Consider the following 23,547-nt stretch of genomic DNA (forward strand, 5'->3'; position numbering starts at 1 on the left):
ATACTTTTATGCCCATGGTCTGTCTGGGATGTTGTGTGATCGAAGGATTGAATTGCACGGTAACTCACCACGGAAGGATAATTTTGATATTTTTATCAAATTTTAAATCTTTTGAATAGTCATGATATGTTGCTAGACATCAATCTTGACTTGTGGACTCATCAAAATTAAAAGAGTTTAATTCAAAAATTAATTAGGAAGAGTCCTAGTTGATTAGGACTCTTGAGCTGACCAAATCTAATTAGATTAGGGTTATATCGAGAGTTTGGATCTACTACTGGCTAGATTTAAAATCCAATGGGTCACACAATAGAAATTTGGTCTTGATGCAATCTATTTGGATTTATTGTAAATCCAATGGGTTAATTAAATTACTAGCACATGAATTAACCTAAGTTTCCAATTAGATTCAGTGCAAAGGTGTTTATGCTAACCCTTGACTTGTTGCCTTGACCTAATGTGATTGGGTTTGAACCATCAAATAAATAGATGGCTTATCTGGTTTTTATGGAAGAGTTCCATATGAGATTAACCTCCTCCACACCAAATTCCACGCATAAAATAAATCCACACCCAATTTATTTTTGGCGTTAAGTCCTTTTCACTTACTCCTCTTAATTTTCTTACCATATTCCATGCATCCTTTGGTTTTTGTGCCATCAGATGGTGCCTTGAGACATGTGGGTGTGGAAGAGGAGGACTCCTTCTCTTGGAAGGAACTCCATGCCAAAAATTAATTGGGATGCCCCCTTTTGTGTGATGAGAAAAGGAAGAGGCTAATTCTCTTTAAACTCTTAACTTCTTTCCTTTATTTTTTCTTTTTCCATGTTAATTATTAAGGGGTGGCAACATCAGATGGTGCTTTGGATTATGTGCACAGTGGAGAGTCCTTTTGCAGATGAAAAACCAAACTAATCTTCTTAAATGGAATTAAAACATCAGAGAAAACCTTGGAATCCTTATAGGCGTCGCTTCCTTCTTATAAAAAGGTGTGTCCTAGAAGGAAAAATATGGAAAATTACCTGGTGTTTAGATGTGGAAATGAAGAGAAAAAGATAGAAAAAAATCTGGAAAAAGATAAGAAAAAGGGAGAAAGAAAAATAGAAAGGAAGGGAAGAGAAAAAGGAAAGCATGAGATGCTTGTCCTAAAATCAGATTGTTCAAGTGTTGAACATCAAATCTAATTTTTGTATAGTGTGTTCTTATGAGAAAAGATTCCTAGAGTGGTTCTAGTGGAGGTCTCAAAGGCATACAAATGATGGTGCAATCTGTTCTTACGAAGGATGATCGACAGTATACTAGTGAAGAAGGCTACAGCATTACGTCGAATTGGAAAAGGTCCTGATCAGTCCTGTGTGGATAACCATTGAAGGATTTCTACTTTGGAATTCTGTGGAGTTCTCATAATTACTATATCATCATCTTTTTATTGGTATATGGCTTCTGATCTTTTGTTTATATACATACTTATATTATTTGATTGTAATCATCAAGATGTTTCTAGAGCTTTGTGTTCCGATAGTCTAGTTTAATTGTTAAACATATTTTTAGTTGTTGAATGCATATAAAAATTTTTAAAATTTATATTCTACTGCATCACCAGAACCCAACAAATGGGTTGTGAGAAATGCCACTCATCTTCTTGTGCGTGTGATAAGAAAAGGAGGTGCCATCTTGTTGGGCATGGACTTCCTTCCAGATAAGATTGATTCTAATTTAAATTTTAAATCAAATAGGGTTAATCCTTATCAAGTTGAGCATAGCGATTGATTGGGAGTTTATTTTGTGCGACAAAATAAGAAGAGAGGGAGAGGGAGTGCACTATCTTTTTGTTGCATGGGTTTTCACCTTGCCGCACTTCCATCCCCACACCCCCCAGTTGGGTTATGATGGTACAGTGAAAGTATGGATTTCAAAAATTTAAATTAAAAAATCTTAAATATTGAATCAAAAATTAAGACCTTCTTGATGATTAACAATCATATGAAATATTTTTATAACATAATTAAGGTATAGAAAAATACTTGCAGCGCTATATCCAAATTCCAGCAGAACTTCCACCAGGTGCCCAAGTGTTCATCCTCCAATGGTGATCCACACAGGACTTTGATCAAGACACTCTCTCTTTTAGATAGGTTCCTTCCTCTGATTTCTTCCTCCAAGAATTTTTCTGGATAATAGAACTTCAGGGCTTCCTTTCTTCTAGCCATTCCCTACCCTTGCTTTCTTTTCTCCTTATCTTCCTTAATCCTCTTCCTAGGCCCTTATCCTAAGATTGGATTTATCCTTACTATTTTAGGACTTGTCCTAATAAGGCAAGGAAGGAGACAATTGGACAGTAGGGAAAAGTGGTAAGAAAGAAGGGATTTGGATGATCTGAAGTCCCCGACACACAAACCTATTTATAGTTGCAATAGGATGCCGTTGGGATCAACTCATGCCCCATCCTTGGAATATCTCACACCTCCTCTTCTGATCTCATGCCCAACCACATCATCTTATGCTGGTCAAAGCTTCTACAACACATGAAAATCATCTAAATTATTTTCAAGAGTCGCTTCAAGCAGAAGGACTCTTTAGAATAAATTCATCGATGTTTTTCTAAGGAGTCGTAAAGGTTTCTTAGATGGTGCTTATATTCCCCACCCTTGATTACCACTCAAAGCCCATCCAATGGCCAATATGGGTGGTGCCAAACCAGACTTAGCATGGAGAATTATGAGGCATGTCATAAATTTAAGAGTCCATAACCATATGGACTTTCAAATGGCGCTAAGGATGAGGGTGCGGCTAGAGTTCATCTTAATCTATTTGTAATGATAACAAATAAGTGATTAAGAGATAGAAGGACTTTTTTGTGCCACTTAGTAATCTGATGTTTACATCCTAAAAAAATTGCATGGAAGCAAAGTGGATAAATTAAAGGAAAGGGGCATCCCATGGGCAAAAATCTGCGCAACTAAAACACCCCATGTGATAGAGATATATTTTTGGGATGTGGGAGCCAGATAATATATGCCAACAACCTTGACACAATCAGCCAAAGGTTAGCCTAGGTTAGACCTAAATCAAATTTGAGTTTAATTGGACTTAATTAGCCCAATTTGGAATCAATTTTGAATCTAATTCAAAACATGGAGTTAGGGTTTGCAACATGTGCTAGCATGTTCATCTTGCAAACATAATCTAATCCAATTAGACCCTTGATCAATTCTCTTTGTGTGTGATCTATTGGGTTCTATATCTAGCCAGTAGTAGGTTCAAATGCAAGTTGACCAGATTTGATTACCATCCAATCTAACCGATTTAGGTCCAATCAAGCTAACCTGATTTCAGCAATTAGAATCTTTTTTAATTGACAATCAAATTAAACTCTTTAATTCAATCAAACCTACAAAATAAGATTAATATCTAGTAATGTATCATGCCTATCTTAAAGATATAAAATTTTGATAAAAATATCAAAAATATCTTTCAGTGGTAAGTTACCGTGCAATTCAATCCTGCGATCATCTTATAATGATAATTTGATTAATGAAATATTAGAAACTCTTTTTAATTTTCATCCTACTTTGATCAAAGACTCTTTGAATCATCAATCGATTAGAGCAAGTAGGATATAATTTTTTTTTATCAGGAGTGATCAATTCCATGTTAACCTACTCATAACCTCCAAACACACTTCACCATATCCAGAATAACCCGTATATGACTAAGTCATAAATGAGCATGAACCAAAATATAGATTTATGTATACAAAGTTCAATAGTGGTCTCAGATCAAAGGAGTATATGCACAACTTCCACTATAAGAAAATATCTTTTGATGGATAAGAAGATTCCATAAGATGTTTCTTAAGACAGATCATTTCAGTGAACTCATTCTCTAATGAGCACCCACATCCTTGTATTAGTGTCTTACACAAGTAGCTTATAAGATCAGCCACTCTCATCATCAAGTATATATAGGATGTGCCAGTCTATTCGAAATATTGATTTCCTACTCAATGCTCCTATGACTAGGAATATTCTAAATCAAAGTTTTAGAATTTTAGATCTCATAGGTATGATCTCATCATAACTCTAAAACCATTGCCTTGATTTATGGGGTTCATCATAATGATTACAAATGTAAGGTGCAGCATATGATGAAAAGTAAATATCTTTTATTTATTCATAAAGTGTTAATTATATGAGTCTAGAAGATTATAAAAAAAATCTATCAAAATATAAATTTTGTTTGGCTTGTAAGGCATATTCTTTTAAATCTTTCACTTGTACTAAAGCCAATCATCCTTATATTTTATTCCCATACAATCAAGGTGGCGATCAGGCTGCTACTATGGTAAAATCTTAGTGAACGGGTCTGCTATGTTATTCTTTATATCTACACGTTCAATGACTACATCTTGTCTCTCGATAATTTTATGAATGAGGTGGAAGTGCCTTAGAATGTGCTTGAATTTATGATGAGACCTTGGTTCCTTTACTTATGCAACGGCTTCAGTATTATCACAGTAAAGTGGTATTGGATTCTTAATCTCAGGAATGACATCCAAATCAATAATGAATTTCTTCATCCTGACAGCCTCTTTGATGACTTCACTTGCAGCTATGTATTCTACCTCAGTGGTTGAGTCAGCTACAGTCTGCTGCTTAAAATTTTTCTAACTTACGGCTCCATTATTTAGAGTAAAGATGTACCCTGAAGTGGATTGCTATCATCAGGATCTGATTAAAAACTAGAGTCAGAATACCCTTTTAGTTTTAGATCAGATCCTCCATATACTAAAAAAATATCTTTAGTCCTTCTCAAGTACTTAAGAATATTTTTTATTACTTTCCAATGATCCTCACCTGGATCAGCCTGAAATCTACTAACTATGTCTAACACATAGGCAACATCAGGCCTGGTACATAGCATAGCATACATAATTGACCCTACTGTTGAAGTATAGGGAATAGAACTTATTTTATTTCTCTCTTTCAGTGTTTTAGGAGACATCCTTTTAGAGAGATGTATGCCTTGACTCATGGGTAAGTAATCTCTTTTACTTTGATCCATGCTTAGCCTTTTTAACACAAGATTTATGTACTTGGATTGGGATAAGCCTAACATCCTCTTAGATCTATCTCTATAGATCTTAATACCAAGTATATAGGATCCTTCACCTAAGTCCTTTATGGAAAACTTACTTGATAGCCATGTCTTGACCGATTATAATATTGGGATATCATTTTTAATGAGAAGTATGTCATCCATATATAAAATTAAGAAGATAATGGCACTCCCACTAGTCTTCTTATACACACAAGGTTCATCCATATTTTTGATAAAGCCAACTCTTTGACTGTGCATCAAAGTAGATATTCCAACTCCTTGAGGCCTGCTTTAATCCATAAATAATTCTTTTAAGCTTGCATACCTGGTTTACTCTTTCACTTGAGACAAATCCTTCTAGCTGAGATATATAAATCTCTTCCTTAAGATAACCATTAAGAAAACTAATCTTCATATCCATTTGCCAAATTTTATAATCATGGTATGCTGCCATTGCAAGCATAATCCGAATAGATTTAAGCATGGCAACAAGTGAGAATGTTTCATTATAATCAATACTCTATTTTTGCCTGAAATCTTTAGCCACCAATCTGGCTTTATAGGTTTCGACTTGGCCATATATTCTAAACTTTTTCTTATAGACCTATTTGCATCCAATAGGGGTCACACTCTCTAGTGTATCAATCAAAGTCCATACTTGATTGGAGTACATTGAGTCCATTTCTAATTTCATAGCCTCTAGCCATTCGTTTGAGTCCTTACTCATAACAGCTTTCATATAGGTCAGAGGTTCATCATTCTTAATGATATGGGCTTCATTTTTTTAATAATGAACCCTACCTCATGAAAGAATAGTATTCTACAAGCTAATCGTATGAGTGATGCAGTGAAACTTTTCTAAGTAATCTTCCAACTCATGTTATGATATTATTCATATTTTTATGAATTGAGGCATTATGATTCATCATTATAGCTGTATCTTATTGTATTTCATTAAGATTATGATGAACCCCATAGATTAGGTCAATAGTTTTAGAGGACATAAATGGAGTTCATGCTTGTGAGATCTAAAATCCAAAAATCTTAATCTAAAATATTCTTGATCATAGGAGCATTGAGTCGGAGATCAATATTTCGGATAGACTAGCACATCCTATGATACTCGATGGAGAGTGTGGCTGATCTCACAAGCCACTTATGTGAGATACTAATATAAAGATGTGGGTGCTCATTAGGGAATGAGTTCACTGAATTGATCTGCTAAAAGAGAACATCTCATGGAGCCTTATTTGCATGTCAAAAGATGATTCTCTAAGTGAAAGTTGTGCAAGTGATCCTTAAACCTGAGATCATTATAGAATCTTGTGTATAGAAATTCATATTATGGTTCATACTCACTCATAACAATTAAGTCATGAACAGGATATTCTGGATATGAAGGAATGTGCTTGGAGATTGTAAGTAGGTCAACAAGAAATCGATCACTCCTAGTAAGAGGAGTTGTCATCCTATGTATTATCATTTCTAGATGGCTCTAAAAATCTCTGGCCAGAGTAGGATGAATATTATGAATATTTCATCATTGAGTCATTACTGATTGATGGATAATTGAAAGGAATATATTAGTGAGTTTGACATGTTTTTATACTCATGACATATTCAGGATGCAGGATGATCGAAGGATTGAATTACATGGTAACTCACAACTGAAGGGTATAATTGATATTGCTATCAAATTCTTTATCTTCTGGATAGACATGATATGTTGCTAGATGTCAATCTTGCCTTATAGATTTTCATAAATCAAAGTGATTAATTCATGAGTCAATTAGAAAGGATTCTAATTTGACAATGTGGGTTGGCATAGTTTGGACCTTAATCAATTAGAAGTGGTCAAATCAAATTAGGTTAACTAGTATCTAGATCTACTGCTAGCTAGATAGGAATCCAAAGGGTCACACATATTAAAAAATTAGCCAAGGACCCATTTGATATGGTTGATAAAAAAATTAGATCCAATCAGGGCTTCCGATAAGTATGCTAGCACATGTGGAAACCCTGGCTCCTTGAATCGGTTTTGATTTGGGCTTGAATCTTGTAAATTGATCAAAGCTAATTGACCTAATGGTTAATTAGGTTTTGGATCTGAGTTAGCCTCCAGGAGGCAGCCAAATAAGGCATCCAAATTCCTAGCCACACACCATAATCAAGAGACCCAATCAAGTGGGACTCTAAGCACCCAAATTCTAGGGCACATGTGATAAGGTTTTTGGCATGAGAAGAATTGGAAATCCTTCTTTGATGGGTTTGAAACTTATGTGGCATGAAGATCAGTGATTGATCTTCATCAGCACTATTTTTTAGGATTTTATTGGCTTCTAGATTTAACGTGAGATGCCAAGAATATTGACCCACACATGCAAAAAATTCCTGGATGTATGAAGGGATGTGAAGACTCCTTCTATCTTAAGTAGAAAGAGACATCTTTCTAATCAGTTTATTACCTTATATAGATTACTTTCAAATGATGATTCCATGTGGCAAATCTGAATTAAATGTGATTAAGGAAAGATCACAAGAAAGGCATCTCTTTAGTTGGTGCACGCATGAGATTTATTGGTCACACGTAGGGTCGCAAGTTCTCCTTCTATTTTAAGTAGAAGGAGGCATCTTCTGATTAGATATCTTATATGTTCTGAATCATCTTTGAAAGGAGATTCCATATGGTAATTTTTGAAATTTTTTTGATCAGCGAATGATGCCTAAAATGCCCTTTCTGGGCGCGTGCATGGGAGAAGCCTGAAATGCCATATATGCCTCTTTAGAGTCCTTCTGCCAAGAGTCTTATCAAATCTGATAAGAGACTTTCAGATATGCATTTGGAATGGGTTGTGGCACTTCATTAGCACCCTTCTAACTCTATAAATAAGGCATAGCAAATAGGCTTCAGTGTGGTTTTCTTTTCAGGACAAAGTGTTGTCCAAAGTTCTTCTATTTAGCCTAGGTGTTAGGACAAAGCCCAGTCATTTTAGGACAAGGGCTAATCCTATTAAATCAAGGCTAATGGAGATCTTAGAGGAGGAAATCAAAAAGCCTAAGAAGTATTTTGATGGTTCAAAACATATGCTGATGGTTGGAATGATTAAATAGAGGCATCGACTTCCAGATGCAAGGCTAGTCGAGTTCTAGGGGCTAGAACTCTTGAAGCAAGACTCAAGTAGGAGTGCTGTCCTTGGTGCAATTCCTGTGTGGATACCATTGGAGGGTAGACACTTGTGTGCCTATGAAAATTTAGTGAGATAGGTTAGTCTCGATACCCTCTTGTTATATATTGTTCTTTGTTTGTATTGCCAGGGTGATTACTGAGCTTAAGGATTTTTAGTGTGTTGAGGTGTTTTGAATGAAAAATTTTAAACACCAGTACTTCCATTGCACCTGCTAAAACCCAACAGTGGTATCATAGCCATCTTTGATCAATACATTCAAAGGATTGCATATCATCTTGATTGGTGTTTAATGCTAGGGTTTTTCATTTTGATTCGAATTGAACTAGGTAATGAGTCTGATTGAATGTATAAATCCTAATCAATCATAGAGATATATTTAGAAGTATATGACTATGATTATGATTCATTATGAATGTAATCATATATTATTATAATTTTTATGCACTGTAATGCATGTGTTATATTCATCATTCTGAAATAAGATTTTCTTGGCATAGTGGTAGATGTCTGCTATGCTGCAAAGATTATCCTAGAATAATCATATAACAATACACTCTTGGCATAGCATGCTCTTGTTTTTGATTATCATGTTATGCTTTTCATGATTTATTATTTCATATGTGATATGATTTGTTAAGTAAGATAGGATGTGCAAGTGACCAGAAAGCCCTCCTAAAAATTATATTTAGTCATAGTGCTAGAAATCAAAAGCAAATTCATTCAAGAAATGATTGATCAATTGGTGTCTAGAAAAGTGGTTCTGAGAAGATAAAGAGATTGTGGTTCTTTAATTGGGTTTGTTTTTTATCTAACCAAATCATTTGGTGTCTACGGTAAGAACGGGGGGCCTCCCACTTATCTAGCCAATTCGATTGATTTAATCTTGAATTGAAAATGCTAAATGATTAGGACACTACCAATACCTTCCTTCATGCTAAGCCAAAACCATGTTGACATTATAGTAGGTTTGTTGTGTAACACAAGGCTTACTATAGGTGTTGATTTGGGATTTTCTTGGTGCCATTAGTGCTTTATGGTATATTTGATGGTGTTGCTTTGTTGTGTAACATAAGGGCAACATGATTTGAATATGACTATATGAAAATGAAGGATCTGACTAAACTAAGACATTATAGTTTGTTGTGTAACACAAAACTATAAGGATCTTAGAGGTAGGAGTTATGTTAAGTGTTGCAGGGATTGCAACTGGAAAGGTAATTTCCTACCTTTGAACTCATGAATGTTTATTGTGTAATATATGGTATTTATAAGGAATTAGGATCTCAACCCCACTAAGAAACTAGTTTAGAATTTTTTTATCTACCATAGGAGAGGGCTATGGTACATGATAAAATAGTGAGAGACATAACTAGACTGAAAACTTCATCTAGTTATGAATGTCTATATGAGTGGTCTGCTACTTCTATTATTCTTATATTTTTGATTATGTATTATGGTATCTTCACTTTCACTGCATTATATTTTTGATGCATTTATGTTGACTGGTTGAGAAACTTGCGATTGATATTCGCATAGGAGATGATCTTCTGCATTCTCGATTCTCCTGATCCTAATTAGATCAAGGAAGGTGCTTCAAGAGGAAGTGAGAGCCATATAAAGGATATGGTAGATTGACTATTTGACTCTCAAGTCTATCATATTGGCCTTGATGTGCAATGAGTTTCATAGGCAACATGAATAGATGAATCCAAACTCCATACTCCTTAATCTTAAGGAGTTGAATGGAGAGCATAGCTCAAACTATTAGATATAAAATATCTAAGCAGTTGTTCTAAGCCAAATTCTCTGAGGGCTCATCCATTCAGGTCCAGTTCTTGATTATTGACTTGATCATTAGATTGAGTCAATTGGGTTTCAAGATGGATGGAGAACTTAATCAAGATCTCATCTTTCAGTCTCTCCCAGACTCTTTGTCCAAAGTTTGTGATAATCTTTTATATGAACAAATTGGACAAGTTCCTTACCAATGCTAAATATGTTAAAAGTAGTAGAGAGCCATATCAAGGGTGATAAGGCTCAACTTCTTCTTATGGACAAGAAGAGTGGCAGAAATGGTTCAAAGAGGTTGAACTTTAAGGCATGCATCTTCAAGAGGAGGAAGGCAAAGAATGTCCTTTTAAGATATTACCTATTTTCATTGTGGCATATTATATTGATGAAAGTATGAAATGTTAGAGAGAAGATGTATTTATCACATTTCTCTGACACTGTCACTTCGATCTTTTTAGTGAGACAAAGATAAATAAGTTGCACAAAGAAGAAATTCTTTGACCTATATAATTTTGAATCATATGGGACTTGTGAATCTTGTCTCATTAGTAAGATGATCATATCTCCACTCTTAGAAAATAGAGAAAGGATAATTAAGTTGTTAGCCCTTGTACATTTATATGTATGTGTGTATGAGTTGATGTGGTGCTCCCAAGCCTTGGGAGCCCATAGGGTGAGCCATGGGTTTGGCTTAGAAATTCTAGGGCCGGTTTGGGCTCTAGAGATAGGCCAGGTTTGGGCCTAGGGTGGAGGATTGGCCTCCACGGGCTCGAGGCCTAGGGGATTGGGTCTTGAGGAGGGCTAATCTAGGTTTGGATCGGGTTTGGATCCATAGGATTGAAAGCAATCTCAATTGGGTTAGCCTAGGGAGTTTTTGGGCTTGGGTTTGGTCCATGTATTTTGGATATATATATTTGTATATGTAACTCTAATTTATAAGGAATTAAAAAGAGGCTTTTCTCCCTATCTCACTCTCTCCCCTGGGTTTGAATAGCATCTAGGGCAGCAAGGAAGCCACCCTAGAGAAGGAAGAAAGGGGGGTGCACATGGGGTATCTGCGCGCGCCCCCTTGGAGCGCCAAGAGAAGGAGCGCTAGATCCTTTTTTTACGTATGGTTTTAAAGAGATTTATTCCCTGATTGTGCCACCATCTGGAGTCCCAATACTCTAGGAATCCCATGTGAAGAGGCATCTTAAAATGATTATCCAAAGGGGAGGAAGTTGATGCCAAAAGAGAAGTCCTCCTTGAGAAGGACTCTTGCCGCCACAAGCTTGCTGCCAATCTAAGATTGTGCACCTCTATTCTTCAGTTTCTCTGAGTTTTCCATGGTAAAATTAACCTAGAGCACGTGGAGAAATCAGAGAGGAAGAGCCCAGGTGAATATGGGCTCTGGATAAGGGTTGTAAGGGCAGGAAATGGGAGACCCTAGGCGACAGGGTTTTTAGCACCTAGGTGTGCAAGCAGTCCGAGATTCCATCAGGATTTGCATGAGAATTAGAAGTCTGATTGATCTGATTCTCTGCTGTATGAAAGGGGATGAAGTCCCCTTTTAAGCCATAGGCTCTTGTAGAGAGGTTTGCTGCTGGTCTTCTCAGGTCCATGCAAGTACACGATGGTCCTAACAATTGGTATCAAAATCGGGTGGAGCATAAAAATGAGGAAGAAGTCATACAGGTTGCAAAAATCAGCACACCTAGTCCACGGTATGCCTCGATTCACTTTCATTTTTGTTATGGTTTAGCCAACCGGGAGCAGCGGGTTGAAGGTGGAGGTTGAGAGGTTTGACAGGAAGGAAAGTTTCTCGAGGTGGAGATTTAGGTGGTAGGGTTTCTAGTCCAACTTCGATTGGATCTGGTCTTGGAGGAAGAAAGGCTGATGGGTGTGACGGGTAAGCGATAGTATTCTCTGGGGGTGATGGGCAGCAAGGGGCTGTTTGGTGGATGAGGAGTGTTTGGCTTGTATGGCACACTGGAGGAGAGGTTCCCAAGGAGTAATGGTCTAGGTGGAGTTGAAGAAGTGACTATACAGCTTTCGGATGCAAGAAGACGGAGAAGTAGTCGGGGGGGCATTTAGCGGTTCATCTAGAGTATGAATTTGCGGAGTCTTAGGGTGATGGAGATGGCTGATCCATGGAGTGTCGCAGCTGGTTCAGAGGAGGTCCTCTAGTGGTTTCATAGGTGTCCATAGAGTGCAAAAGGTTTGAAACGGCAGCAACGATGGTGGAGGTTCAGTAGGAAGTCCAGTAGGGCAGGGCCGGATGGCTGATCTTGGATCAGATTTTAACTTCTGTAGGAGCACCAGGAAGAGTCGCAATTCAGATGGAGCACCGATCAGAGGTGCCTCTACATGTGGAGGATGGTTTGGCATAGGTTTAGAGCCAAGTGGTATAGGGATAGGTGTCTGATTCCAGCACCAGTGGTGGTGATGCATTGCATGGATTTATGCGAGATTGCCGGCACCGTGGATCGAGGCTCTAGGGAGATGGTGTCAGATGCAGTGGTGGCAATAGCAGAGGGCTCAGATACCTATGTGGGGGAGGTGACTAGCCCAGGTGATGATAGGTGGGTTCAGTGCATGCCAAGAGATCTACAGTTCCTCCAGGAGAAGCTGAAGCGATGATTGGTGTAGAGGTAGAAGAGGATAAAGTGCTGAGTGGAATTTTCTAGGTTCAGTCGTTGGGTTTTGAAAGAGTTGGATGAGCTCTTGAGTTTTGGAGGTGCCCACGAGATGCAGAGATATTCGAGATGGCTTTGGAGGTGTCCACAGAGTGTGAGGGTTCGAAGGGACGGTGATGGTGATTGAGGTGCAGCAGCAGACCCAGCAGTGTAGCATTGGATGGTTGGCCTCAGGTGACTCGTTATAGAGTCAGCTTCTACAGCATCAGATGGACTTTGGATTTAGGTGGAGCACCAGGCAGAGGTGGCTTCATAAGTGGAGAGGATTTTGTTTGCAATGAATGTCGGTCTAGGAATGCTGTGATTTCTCCAAGAAAGTCTAGGGCAAGTGATGCAGCTGCCTAGCAGAAGGGAGTCTATAATTTCTAGGGTGGTGCCAAGGAGCAAGTCAAGATCTTCAGCGATGGAGATGGTCATCCCAGAGGTCACCAAGGGCGCGCAAAAGTTGAAGAAGGTTGGCAGGGCAAGGGTCGCACAAGGAGCTATCAGGGCATGCAGAGATAGAAGGATCGTGCAGGAGGACATTGCCAAATTTGCCAAGATTTGGGACACCAAAATGAAGATTGTAGGAGTTGATGTGGTGCTCCCAAGCCTTGGGAGCCCATAGGGTGAGCCATGGGATTGGCTCAAAGATTCTAAGGCCAGTTTGGGCTCTAGAGCTAGGCCGGGTTTGGGCCTAGGGTGGAGGATCGGCCTCCACGGGCTCAAGGCCCAGGGGATTAGGTCTTGAGGAGGGCTAATCTAGGTTTGGATCGGGTTTGGATCCATAGGATTGAAAGCAATCTCAATTGGGTTAGCCTAGGGAGTTTTTGGGCTTGGGTTTGGTCCATGTATTTTGGATATATATATTTGTATATGTAACTCTAATTTACAAAGAATTAAAAAGAGGCTTTTCTCCCTATCTCTCTCTCTCTCCCTATGTTTGAATAGCATCTAGGGCAGCAAGGAAGCCACCCTAGAGAAAAAAGAAAGGGGGGCGCACGTGGGGTATCTGCGCACATCCCCTTGGAGTGCTGGATCCTTTTCTTCCGTATGGTTTTAAGGAGATTTATTCCCTGCTTGTGCCACCATCTGGAGTCCCAATACTCCAGGAATCCCATGTGAAGAGGCATCTTAAAAGGATTATCCAAAGGGGAGGAAGTTGATGCCAAAAGAGAAGTCCTCTTTGAGAAGGACTCTTGCCGCCACATGCTTGCTGCTGATCTAAGATTGTGCACATCTATTCTTTGGTTTCTCTGAGTTTTCCATCATAAAAGGCACCTGGAGCACGTGGAGAAATCAGAGAGGAAGAGCCCAGGTGAATATGGGCTCTGGATAAGGGCAGTAAGGGCAGGAAATGGGAGGCCCTAGGTGACATGGTTTCTAGCACCTAGGTGTGCAGGCAGTCCAAGCTATGCAGTCCAGATCTTTGCGGATTTTGCGCAGCAGTGCTAGGGCTTGAGTTTGCTAGCCCTACAGAGCCCAAATCGACATGGGCTCTTGTAGAGAGGTTCGTCGTTGGTCTCCTCAGGTCCACACAAGTACACGATAGTCCTAATAATGTGGGCCTATGACAACTCAAAATAGAGGAGAATATTCCTAATTCATCATCTTTATAGATGATTTATCAAGGTTGGATTTGTATTTTTGATGAAACATAAATCCAAAGCCTTTTGATAAGTGGAGTATTAGTGTATGATCGAGAAATAAATTGGAAATGGTATCAAAGGTTCTTCGATTTGTTCAAAGAGATGAATAATTATTCGGTGAATTTCTTGATCATTAGTTTTTTCTCTCTGATTGGACACCTCCTAATATACCATAGTTCATTGGTGTATTAGATTGAAGGAATTGCACTCTATTGGATATGGTACAATCCATGATATGCTTCATTGATCTTTCAATATTATTCTAGGAATTTGCTCTAGAAATTATCACATATATTATAAACAGGATGCCTTTAAGATTATTGCTAGCACTCCATATTTGATATAGAAGGAAAAAAGGATAAATCTCAGATACCTTAAGAATTTGAGGTTGTCCTACTTATGTCAAAAGTAATTTTGGACATAAGTTAAGTGCTAGATTCGAGAAGTAAAAATTTGAAGATTATTCAAAGAAGAGTATTGGATACTGCTTCTACCACCCTACTTAACAATAGGTATTTATTTGTAGGTATGTCACTTTCTTGGAAAAAGATATTTTATCCTAGAAAGAGGCAGTAAGCGAATAATTTGAACTTGCAGAAGTTTAAAACCTACAAACTATCTCATAGTCACCCATGATTGGTTCACAAGGTGATCCTCAACCAGAAGTATCCAAGTGTGAGGTACATCCACAATACACACCTCCTCTCCATAAGTCAGATAGAGTGCACTAAGCACCTCTTGTTGGGAATAGTATCCCAAAGCCAATCGTCAGTCTGTTGACGGTTGTGCTTATTTTTGTATTTATATATGAATTATGAATTAATAAAAATTATTTTGATATTTTTTATCACAAAATGTTTCATCTTCTAATGAACTCCTATGTTGTGGTGAAGTCCTTAGGACTATTTAGACTCGACAAAGGAGGATTTGTCGTTTAGTCCTTAAATCTGTTCGCGACCAAATGATACATTGTTATCAAGGACGACAATGTTTATCAAGCATAGGTCATTGTGTGCCATATAGGTTGGTTGTCCTCTTAACCAATGAGTGTGGAGACACTGGTATGGCGTACAGGTGAGATGTAAGGGTACATCTGCACTGAACGTGACCGACTCCGGAGCTATTTCCACTATCAAGATTTGCTCCGATGGAATATGGGTATAAATATCCCTCCGACCTGAGACCGCCACGGTGACTTGCAAGTAACTCACTGCACTTAGGCACTGGACTACCTGAATTTTTAATTTAGTGACGGAAGGCTGCTGGGTGTAGTCAAGTACTTGACTTGTCAGTGCATGTGTCAAGATGGTATTGACCACTCCAGTTTAGGAGCTGTGTACAGTCGTGTTTCAATTTAGTAAAACCTTGGCCAGGGTAGTCCTTGTGAGGAGTCACAGGACTGTTTGAGTTGAGCATGATTCGGATGATCTGATCAGGGTTGACAGTTTAACCCTGAATCGTCCTAAACACAGGGGTCAAAAGGATGAATTATACAGTAATCATATTCATGTAGGTTTTGAGTGTTACGATTGTGACTCTTCGACCTATTCGAACATCGGGTACCATTGCTAGATGGTCACTTCGATTAGTACAGGAATTGGTTCCTGTGCTACTGACTTAGGTTCGAACCTGTGGGGTCACACACATTAGAGATTCCTATCTGATCTGATGGCTGATGTAGAATCCTACTTGTTTGAGACTCAGTGATCGAGAATCAGAATTCTCTGATCATGAGTTCCACACATTTTGGGTACCGGGGTCAAGAGTTTCACTGGTTTGGGACTCTTCGATCAGGGTTACATATCGATGAATTCTGATGCCCGATTACCCATCGAATTTGGACTCTGTTGCTCCTAGATTGATTTTGATGATTACAAAGCAGATTGAAGGGATACAAATAATTTTAAATTGAAAAAGTCCTTATGCTCTTCAAGGGCAAAATCATAATTTCACTAAAATCCTAATTTGATAGTATCATTTGGTAGAACAAATGATTAGTAATCTATTGGTGAAAATTTCATTGTGTTTGGACTTATATTTTTGAAGTTATGAAGGTTTGAAGTGCATGAGTCGACTCATGAGTCAACTCATGGCACTATGAGCTGATTGGCACGCAAAAATTCCCCTTGGCACGCTAGTTTTCTGGCTTGGCACGACCTGTGAGTCGACTCATGAGTCGACCCACAAGGCATGAGTCGACTCATGAGTCGACCCCTACTGATTTGAGCCAAGAATTTCCAGAAACTCATTCTCTGGTCTTTGCAACAGAAGTCGACTCATGAGTCGACTCCTGATGCATGAGTCGACTCATGAGTCGACCCCTGCGATGAAAAATGTCAGCAACGGCTATTTTTTTGCCCATTTTAATTGCCTTTTATGCTTCCTAAAATTGCTCTAACGGCTCTTTATCTGCCTAAATTATTTTCTCTTACTTCTAATGCTATAAAATGTTTGAAATGGTGAAAGAAATTGCAGATTAAATAGCAGATCAAATTGTAGAGAAAAGAAGAGCAATCGACAGATCAAACGAGAGATCAAATTCATTGAGAGGATCCACAATTTTTTTTGAGAGAAAAAGAAAAGAGGATCCAAAATCCACACGAGAGATTGTGAAAGAGATTCAAGAGCTTTCAAAGAGAGGATTTGTCACGCCTATTGTTTCAACCTTGATCTAGAGATCCTTCAAAGCTTTCAAGAGATCTTCAATCAACGATCATCCTCTTCTCAAGCATTCGTTCAAGCGTTCATCCATTTTGAGAAAATTCAAAAAGGGGTTCTTCATTTGAGTAAAGTTTTTATTGTTATATTCGCTCATTTAAGGAGCTGTTATTGTATTAATTTGTGCTCTAAATTTTCTTACTCTTGTAAGTAATTGTTCTTGTTTTTGGAGGATTTCCAAAACAAGGAAAGGTTGATCCGAACCTGAAATCGAAGTGTTTTGGGTTTACTTGTACCCGAGAAACAAGTGATCTAGCTTGAGATAGCTAGTGTCGGAGTTTCCGACGTTTTGTATTCAGGTTGAATACAAGCATAGTGGATTGAAATTCCCAAGTAGGAGCTTGGGGAGTGGACGTAGGTGCAAGGTTGGCACCGAACCACTATAAATCCTTGTGTTTGTGGTGTGCTTTATCGCTTCACTTTATTTCTTTATTATATCCTTGCATTCCTACTTTAGGTAATTAATATTGAATTAAAATTTTTGTCTTGTTCATCATAAGTAATTAATTAAGTCCAAAATTTTTAGAAACCCAATTCACCCCCCCCTCTTGGGTTGCATAGCTGGGCAACAAGTGGTATCAGAGCCCAGTGCTCTAGCCCTTCTTTGATCTAACAATCAAAGAGCCAAAGATCTATGGCAACCCATGTCGGTACTTCTCTAGCCGAGGGGCAATCTACAAACCGACCTCCACTTTTCAATGGGTCTAATTACACCTATTGGAAAGCTCGGATGAAGATATTCATACAAGCACTTGACTATGATATGTGGAGTATCATAGTGAACGGTCCTCACACACCCCTAAGATTATAGATGGTGAGGAGTCAACCAAACCCGAAAAAGAATGGGATGAGGTTGACAAGAAATTGGCACAATTAAATGCCAAAGCCATGAATGTTCTTTATTGTACACTAGATGCAAGTGAATTTAATCGCATTTCTACTTGTGCATCTGCTAAAGAAATATGGGATAGGTTAGAAGTAACTCATGAGGGAACAAATCAAGTAAAAGAGTCTAAAATAAACATGCTTGTACATAAATATGAATTATTTAAAATAGAACATGATGAGTCCATAACTGATATGTTTACTCATTTTACTAATATAATTAATGGTTTGAAGAGTCTTGGCAAATCTTATACTAACAGTGAACTTGTAAGGAAGATTCTCAGGTCACTGTCAAGAACTTGGGAAGCCAAGGTGACTGCCATCCAAGAAGCAAAGGACTTGAACACTCTACCTCTAGAAGAGCTTCTTGGATCCTTGATGACTCATGAACTTAGCATGAAGCAACATCAAGAGGATGAAGTCAAAAAGAAAAGAACCATTGCCCTCAAATCCACAACTTCGCCTGATTATGAAACGGATGACTCTGAAGATGAAGAACAGGATGAAGAGATGGCACTCATCACCCGGAAATTTAAGAAGTTTCTAAGAAAAAGGAAACAGGGGATGAGAAAGAAATTCACAAAAGGGGAACAAAGCAAAGAAAAAGAGAAAGATCAACCCCTTATACGCTACGAGTGCAAGAAGCCGGGACATTTCAGATCCGAATGTCCACAACTGAAGAAAGGTCCAAAGAAGTTCAAAAAGAAGGCAATGATGGCTACTTGGAGTGCGAGTGATGACTCAAGCTCCGATGAGGAAACCTCAACAGAACAAGCCAACCTGTGCCTGATGGCACACGAAAATGAGGTAACTTCTGAATCCACTAGTGAATTTACTTTTGAAGAATTGCATAAAGCATTCTATGATTCAATTGATGAATTAAAGAAACTAGGGAAGAAAAATAAAGAACTGAAATTGGAAAATCAGTACTTAGTAAAACAAGCTGAAAACCTTTCAATTGAAAAATCCACCTTGATTCAAGAAAATCAAAACTTAAAGAATGAAATTAACAAGCTGAAACCTATAGTAGATAAGTTCACCTTAAGTTCAAACAAACTAAATATGATCCTTGATAATCAGAAAGCTATATATGATAAGGCTGGACTTGGCTATAAACCCCTGAAGAAACAAAAATTTCTGAAGGATATTTATGTAAATTATTCAAGTAACAAGTCTACAAATATTACTTGTTTCAAATGTGGAAGAATAGGACATAAATCATACACATGTCTTATTAACAAATATGCAAACACAAAGAAAATATGGGTTCCAAAAGGAACCATTTTGACTAACCTAAAAGGACCCAAGAAAGCTTGGGTACCTAAGACAGAAACTTGACCTTTGCTTGCAGGTGTGTCAGCATCCCAAGGAGGAAACAGGAAATGATATCTTGACAGTGGATGCTCGAGACACATGACTGGTGATGAATCACAATTCATCACGCTTGATGCTAAGGATGGAGGGATGGTCATCTTTGGAGATAATGGCAAAGGAAAGATCATCGGGATAGGTAACATTGGTATCACTCCCTCCAAATACATTGAGAATGTTTTATTAGTTAAAGGTTTAAAGCATAACTTACTTAGCATTAGTCAATTCTGTGATAAAGGGTATAAAGTAGTTTTTGAATCATCTGTTTGCATTGTGACTAGTCCTATTAACGATGGCATTAAATTTATAGGACATAGGCATGGCAATGTTTATATGGTAGATTTGAATGATTTAGCCAAATTAGACATGCAATGCCTAGTATCCTTAAATGCTAAAATTAATGACTAGTTGGCTGTGGCATCATAGACTTGCACATATTAGCATGCATTCTCTTTCAAAATTAATTAAGAAAGATTTAGTCCATGGTTTGCCAAAACTAAATTTTGAAAAAGATAGAATTTGTGATGCATGCCAATTAGGTAAACAAACTAGAGTCTCATTTAAATCCAAAAACACTGTTTCAACTTCTAGACCTTTAGAGCTTTTACATATGGACTTATTTGGACCAACAAGAACCACTAGTCTAGGAGGAAAACGATATGGATTTGTAATAATAGATGATTACTCTCGTTTTACTTGGGTTTTCTTTTTGACACACAAAAATAAAACTTTTCAGATTTTCACTAAATTTCACCGAAAAGTCACTAATGAAAAAGGGTTTTCAATTCAAAATATTAGAAGTGATCATGGAACTGAATTTGAAAATCAAGATTTTGAAAATTTTTGTAATGAAAAAGGAATAGGCCATAACTTCTCTGCTCCTAGGACACCCCAACAAAATGGGATAGTTGAAAGAAAAAACAGAACCTTAGAAGAAATGGCCCGTACCATGCTTTGTGAAAGCAACCTTCCAAGATATTTTTGGGCGGAAGCAATTAACACAGCATGTTACATTTTAAATCGTGCTTTAATTAGATAATTTTTAAAGAAAATCCCCTATGAACTTTGGAAAGGAAGAAAACCAAATATTGCATACTTTCATGTTTTTGGTTGCCGATGTTTTGTATTAAATAATGGCAAAGAAAAACTTGGTAAATTTGATGCAAAATCAGATGAAGCAATCTTTCTAGGTTACTCCTCCACTAGTAAAGCATTTAGAGTTTTCAACAAAAGAACTTTAGTAGTTGAGGAGTCCATACATGTTGTTTTTGATGAATCTAACGATCTTCCTTCAAGGAAGAATGAGGGTGTTGATGATGCAGATCCACTAATAGAAGGTATGAAGGAGATCACTCTGAAAGATTCAGCAACTCCAAAAGACAAGGATCAAGAAGACGAACAAAATGAGAGAGGTGAAGAAATTCAAGAACAACCTCAAGGTACAGATAACCTACCCAAGGAATGGAGGTATGTTCACAACCATCCTAAGGAGTTAATTATTGATGATCCTATGCATGGGGTAAAAATTCGTTCTTCACTTAGAGATGTAGTTAATCATTGTGCTTTTGTATCTCATCTTGAACCTAAAACTTTTAAAGAAGCTGAAAATGATCATAATTGGATTAATGCTATGCAAGAGGAACTTAATCAATTTGAAAGAAATAATGTTTGGACCTTAGTATCAAGACCTAAAGATTATCCAATAATTGGCACAAAATGGGTCTTTAGAAACAAATTAGATGAGCATGGAAATGTAATTAGAAATAAAGCAAGACTGGTTGCTAAGGGATATAATCAAGAAGAAGGAATTGATTTTGATGAAACCTTTGCACCTGTTGCTAGATTAGAAGCTATTAGACTTCTACTTGCATATGATTGCTTTATGAAATTCAAGTTATTTCAAATGGATGTTAAAAGTGCATTTTTAAATGGATATATTGCTGAAGAAGTATATGTAGAACAACCCCCTGGATTTGAAAATCATGCTTTTCCTAATCATGTCTTTAGATTAAATAAAGCTTTATATGGATTAAAACAAGCACCTAGAGCATGGTATGAAAGGCTAAGCAAATTTCTACTAAATAATGGTTTTACAAGAGGTAATGTAGATACAACCTTATTTATTAAAAGAAATTAAAATGATATGCTAGTTATACAAATTTATGTTGATGACATAATTTTTGGGTCTACTAATGAATCCCTTTGTCAAGACTTTGCTAAGCTTATGCAGGGGGAGTTCGAGATGAGCATGATGGGAGAACTCACCTTCTTCCTCGGACTCCAAATCAAACAATCAAAAGAGGGAATCTCCATCACCCAAAGCAAGTACACCAAGGAACTACTCAAAAGATTTGGAATGGAGAACTGCAAACTAATTGGCACACCAATGAGTCCCTCATGTAAGCTTGACAAGGATGATGAAGGTAAATGTGTAGACTTAAAATACTATAGAGGTATGATTGGCTCATTATTATATTTAACTGCAAGTAGGCCTGATATCATGTTTAGTGTTTGCTTATGTGCTAGATATCAATCTAATCCTAAAGAATCTCATTTGAATGCTGTTAAAAGAATCCTTAGATACTTAAATGGTACTCAAACTCTAGGGTTATGGTACTCTAAGGACTCACAAATTAATTTATTAGGATATTCAGATGCTGATTTTGCTGGATGTAAATTAGATAGAAAAAGCACAAGTGGAACTTGCCAATTTTTTGGAGTTAACCTAATCTCATGGTTTAGCAAGAAACAAAATTCGGTGGCACTGTCTACGGCTGAGGCCGAATACATTGCAGCCGGAAGTTATTGTGCTCAAATCTTGTGGATTAAGCAACAACTCGAAGACTTTAGAATCAAACTTAATGAAACACCAATAAGATGTGACAACACAAGTACCATAAATCTATCTAAAAATCCAATTCAACACTCAAGATCCAAACATATTGAAATAAGACATCATTTCATAAGAGAACATGTTCAAACAAAAATATAATTCTTGAATATGTTTGCACTGAAACCAATTAGCTGATATCTTTAAAAGGCCCTTAGTGAGGATAGATTCTGTGAAATTAGGAGAAATCTAGGAATTCTAGATCCATATGCCTAAAATTTTCTCTCAATTTCCAAGAATTGATGTCAAATATTCTTAGAGCTCAATTTCTAACATCTATCCTGATCCCAAAAGCTCAAGTTTTTTATTCTAAAAACTTATCTTTGAGCAAAATTCCTTCTCCCAAAATTTCAAATTTTTCTGGAATTTATTCACATTTTTTCTGATTTTCTGAACTTCATGAGTCGACCCCCATGAGTCGACTCAATGGCCAACTTGTAAATCCCACCAACTTCCATCGGGTTCATTGTTTTTATAAAGAACCCTGTTCGTGAGACGACTCATCATCCTCCTTCCAAAAGCCATCTTCTCCAACTCTTTTTGCTCCAAATCCAAGGATTAATTTCGAGGCAATTCTCTCTCCTTCTCTCCACCAAAAATTGCCTCCTTGAAAAGGATTTTCTATGCTTTCTCGCATTGCTTGGCGCGGTTGGAACGTGCCCTAGCACTTTACCGAACTTCCAAATCCACTTATTTTCTCCACCAAAAATCCCTCTTTACTCTCTTATGATCCTTCCTCCACTCAATTCAAGTCTCCTTGCTTGCTACTATAGTAGTATGGCTCCAAAGATGAAACTTCCCCAAAGAAGAAAATCAATCCGTGAGCCTGAAGAAATTGTCCGAAAGAAAAGGCATGCTCAGTCTTCAACTGCTCCCACTCCAGTTTCAGTACCTGCTCAAGGTCCCTCTCAATCCTCCATAAGCCCCAGTGTGAATCCTCTTTCTGATAGAAAAGTAGAAACCAGAAAAAATATAGATTTTCGGTTCTTTGAGAAGAGGGCTTTACTTTTGCAAGTAAGATTAAAACCAAGGATGGAAACTCTACTGCTCCCTTAAGGAAGTCACCTATGTTGACCTAGTTAGAGAATTCTACCAGAACCTACATTATGGAAGTGGGTCAGTGACTTCAACTGTCAAGGGAATTGATATCTGCTTGGATTCTAGGATATTGAGAGAAATACTTCAGTTGCCTAGTGAAGGATACTCATATATGGAACTCCCAGTAAAAGAAGAGGGGATCAGAATTATTTTAGGAGAAACTTATTCAGGAAGTTTAAACAAATTGGAAGCAAAGATTTTGT

General features: G+C 37.6%; 1 protein-coding gene across 1 annotated transcript in view; it reads left to right on the top strand.

The window, feature by feature from the left end:
• Positions 1-13,157: 13,157 nt before the first annotated feature.
• The window catches only part of LOC140855858 (uncharacterized), a 194,218-nt gene continuing 183,828 nt past the window's right edge, over positions 13,158-23,547 (top strand). Inside the window, exon 1 of the mRNA XM_073253039.1 lies at positions 13,158-13,334. Within this exon, the coding sequence (XP_073109140.1) occupies positions 13,158-13,334 (177 nt within the window). The remainder of the gene's footprint in view (positions 13,335-23,547) is intronic.

Source organism: Elaeis guineensis, chromosome 1 (genome assembly GCF_000442705.2).
Source record: "Elaeis guineensis isolate ETL-2024a chromosome 1, EG11, whole genome shotgun sequence".
Lineage (NCBI taxonomy): Eukaryota > Viridiplantae > Streptophyta > Magnoliopsida > Arecales > Arecaceae > Elaeis > Elaeis guineensis.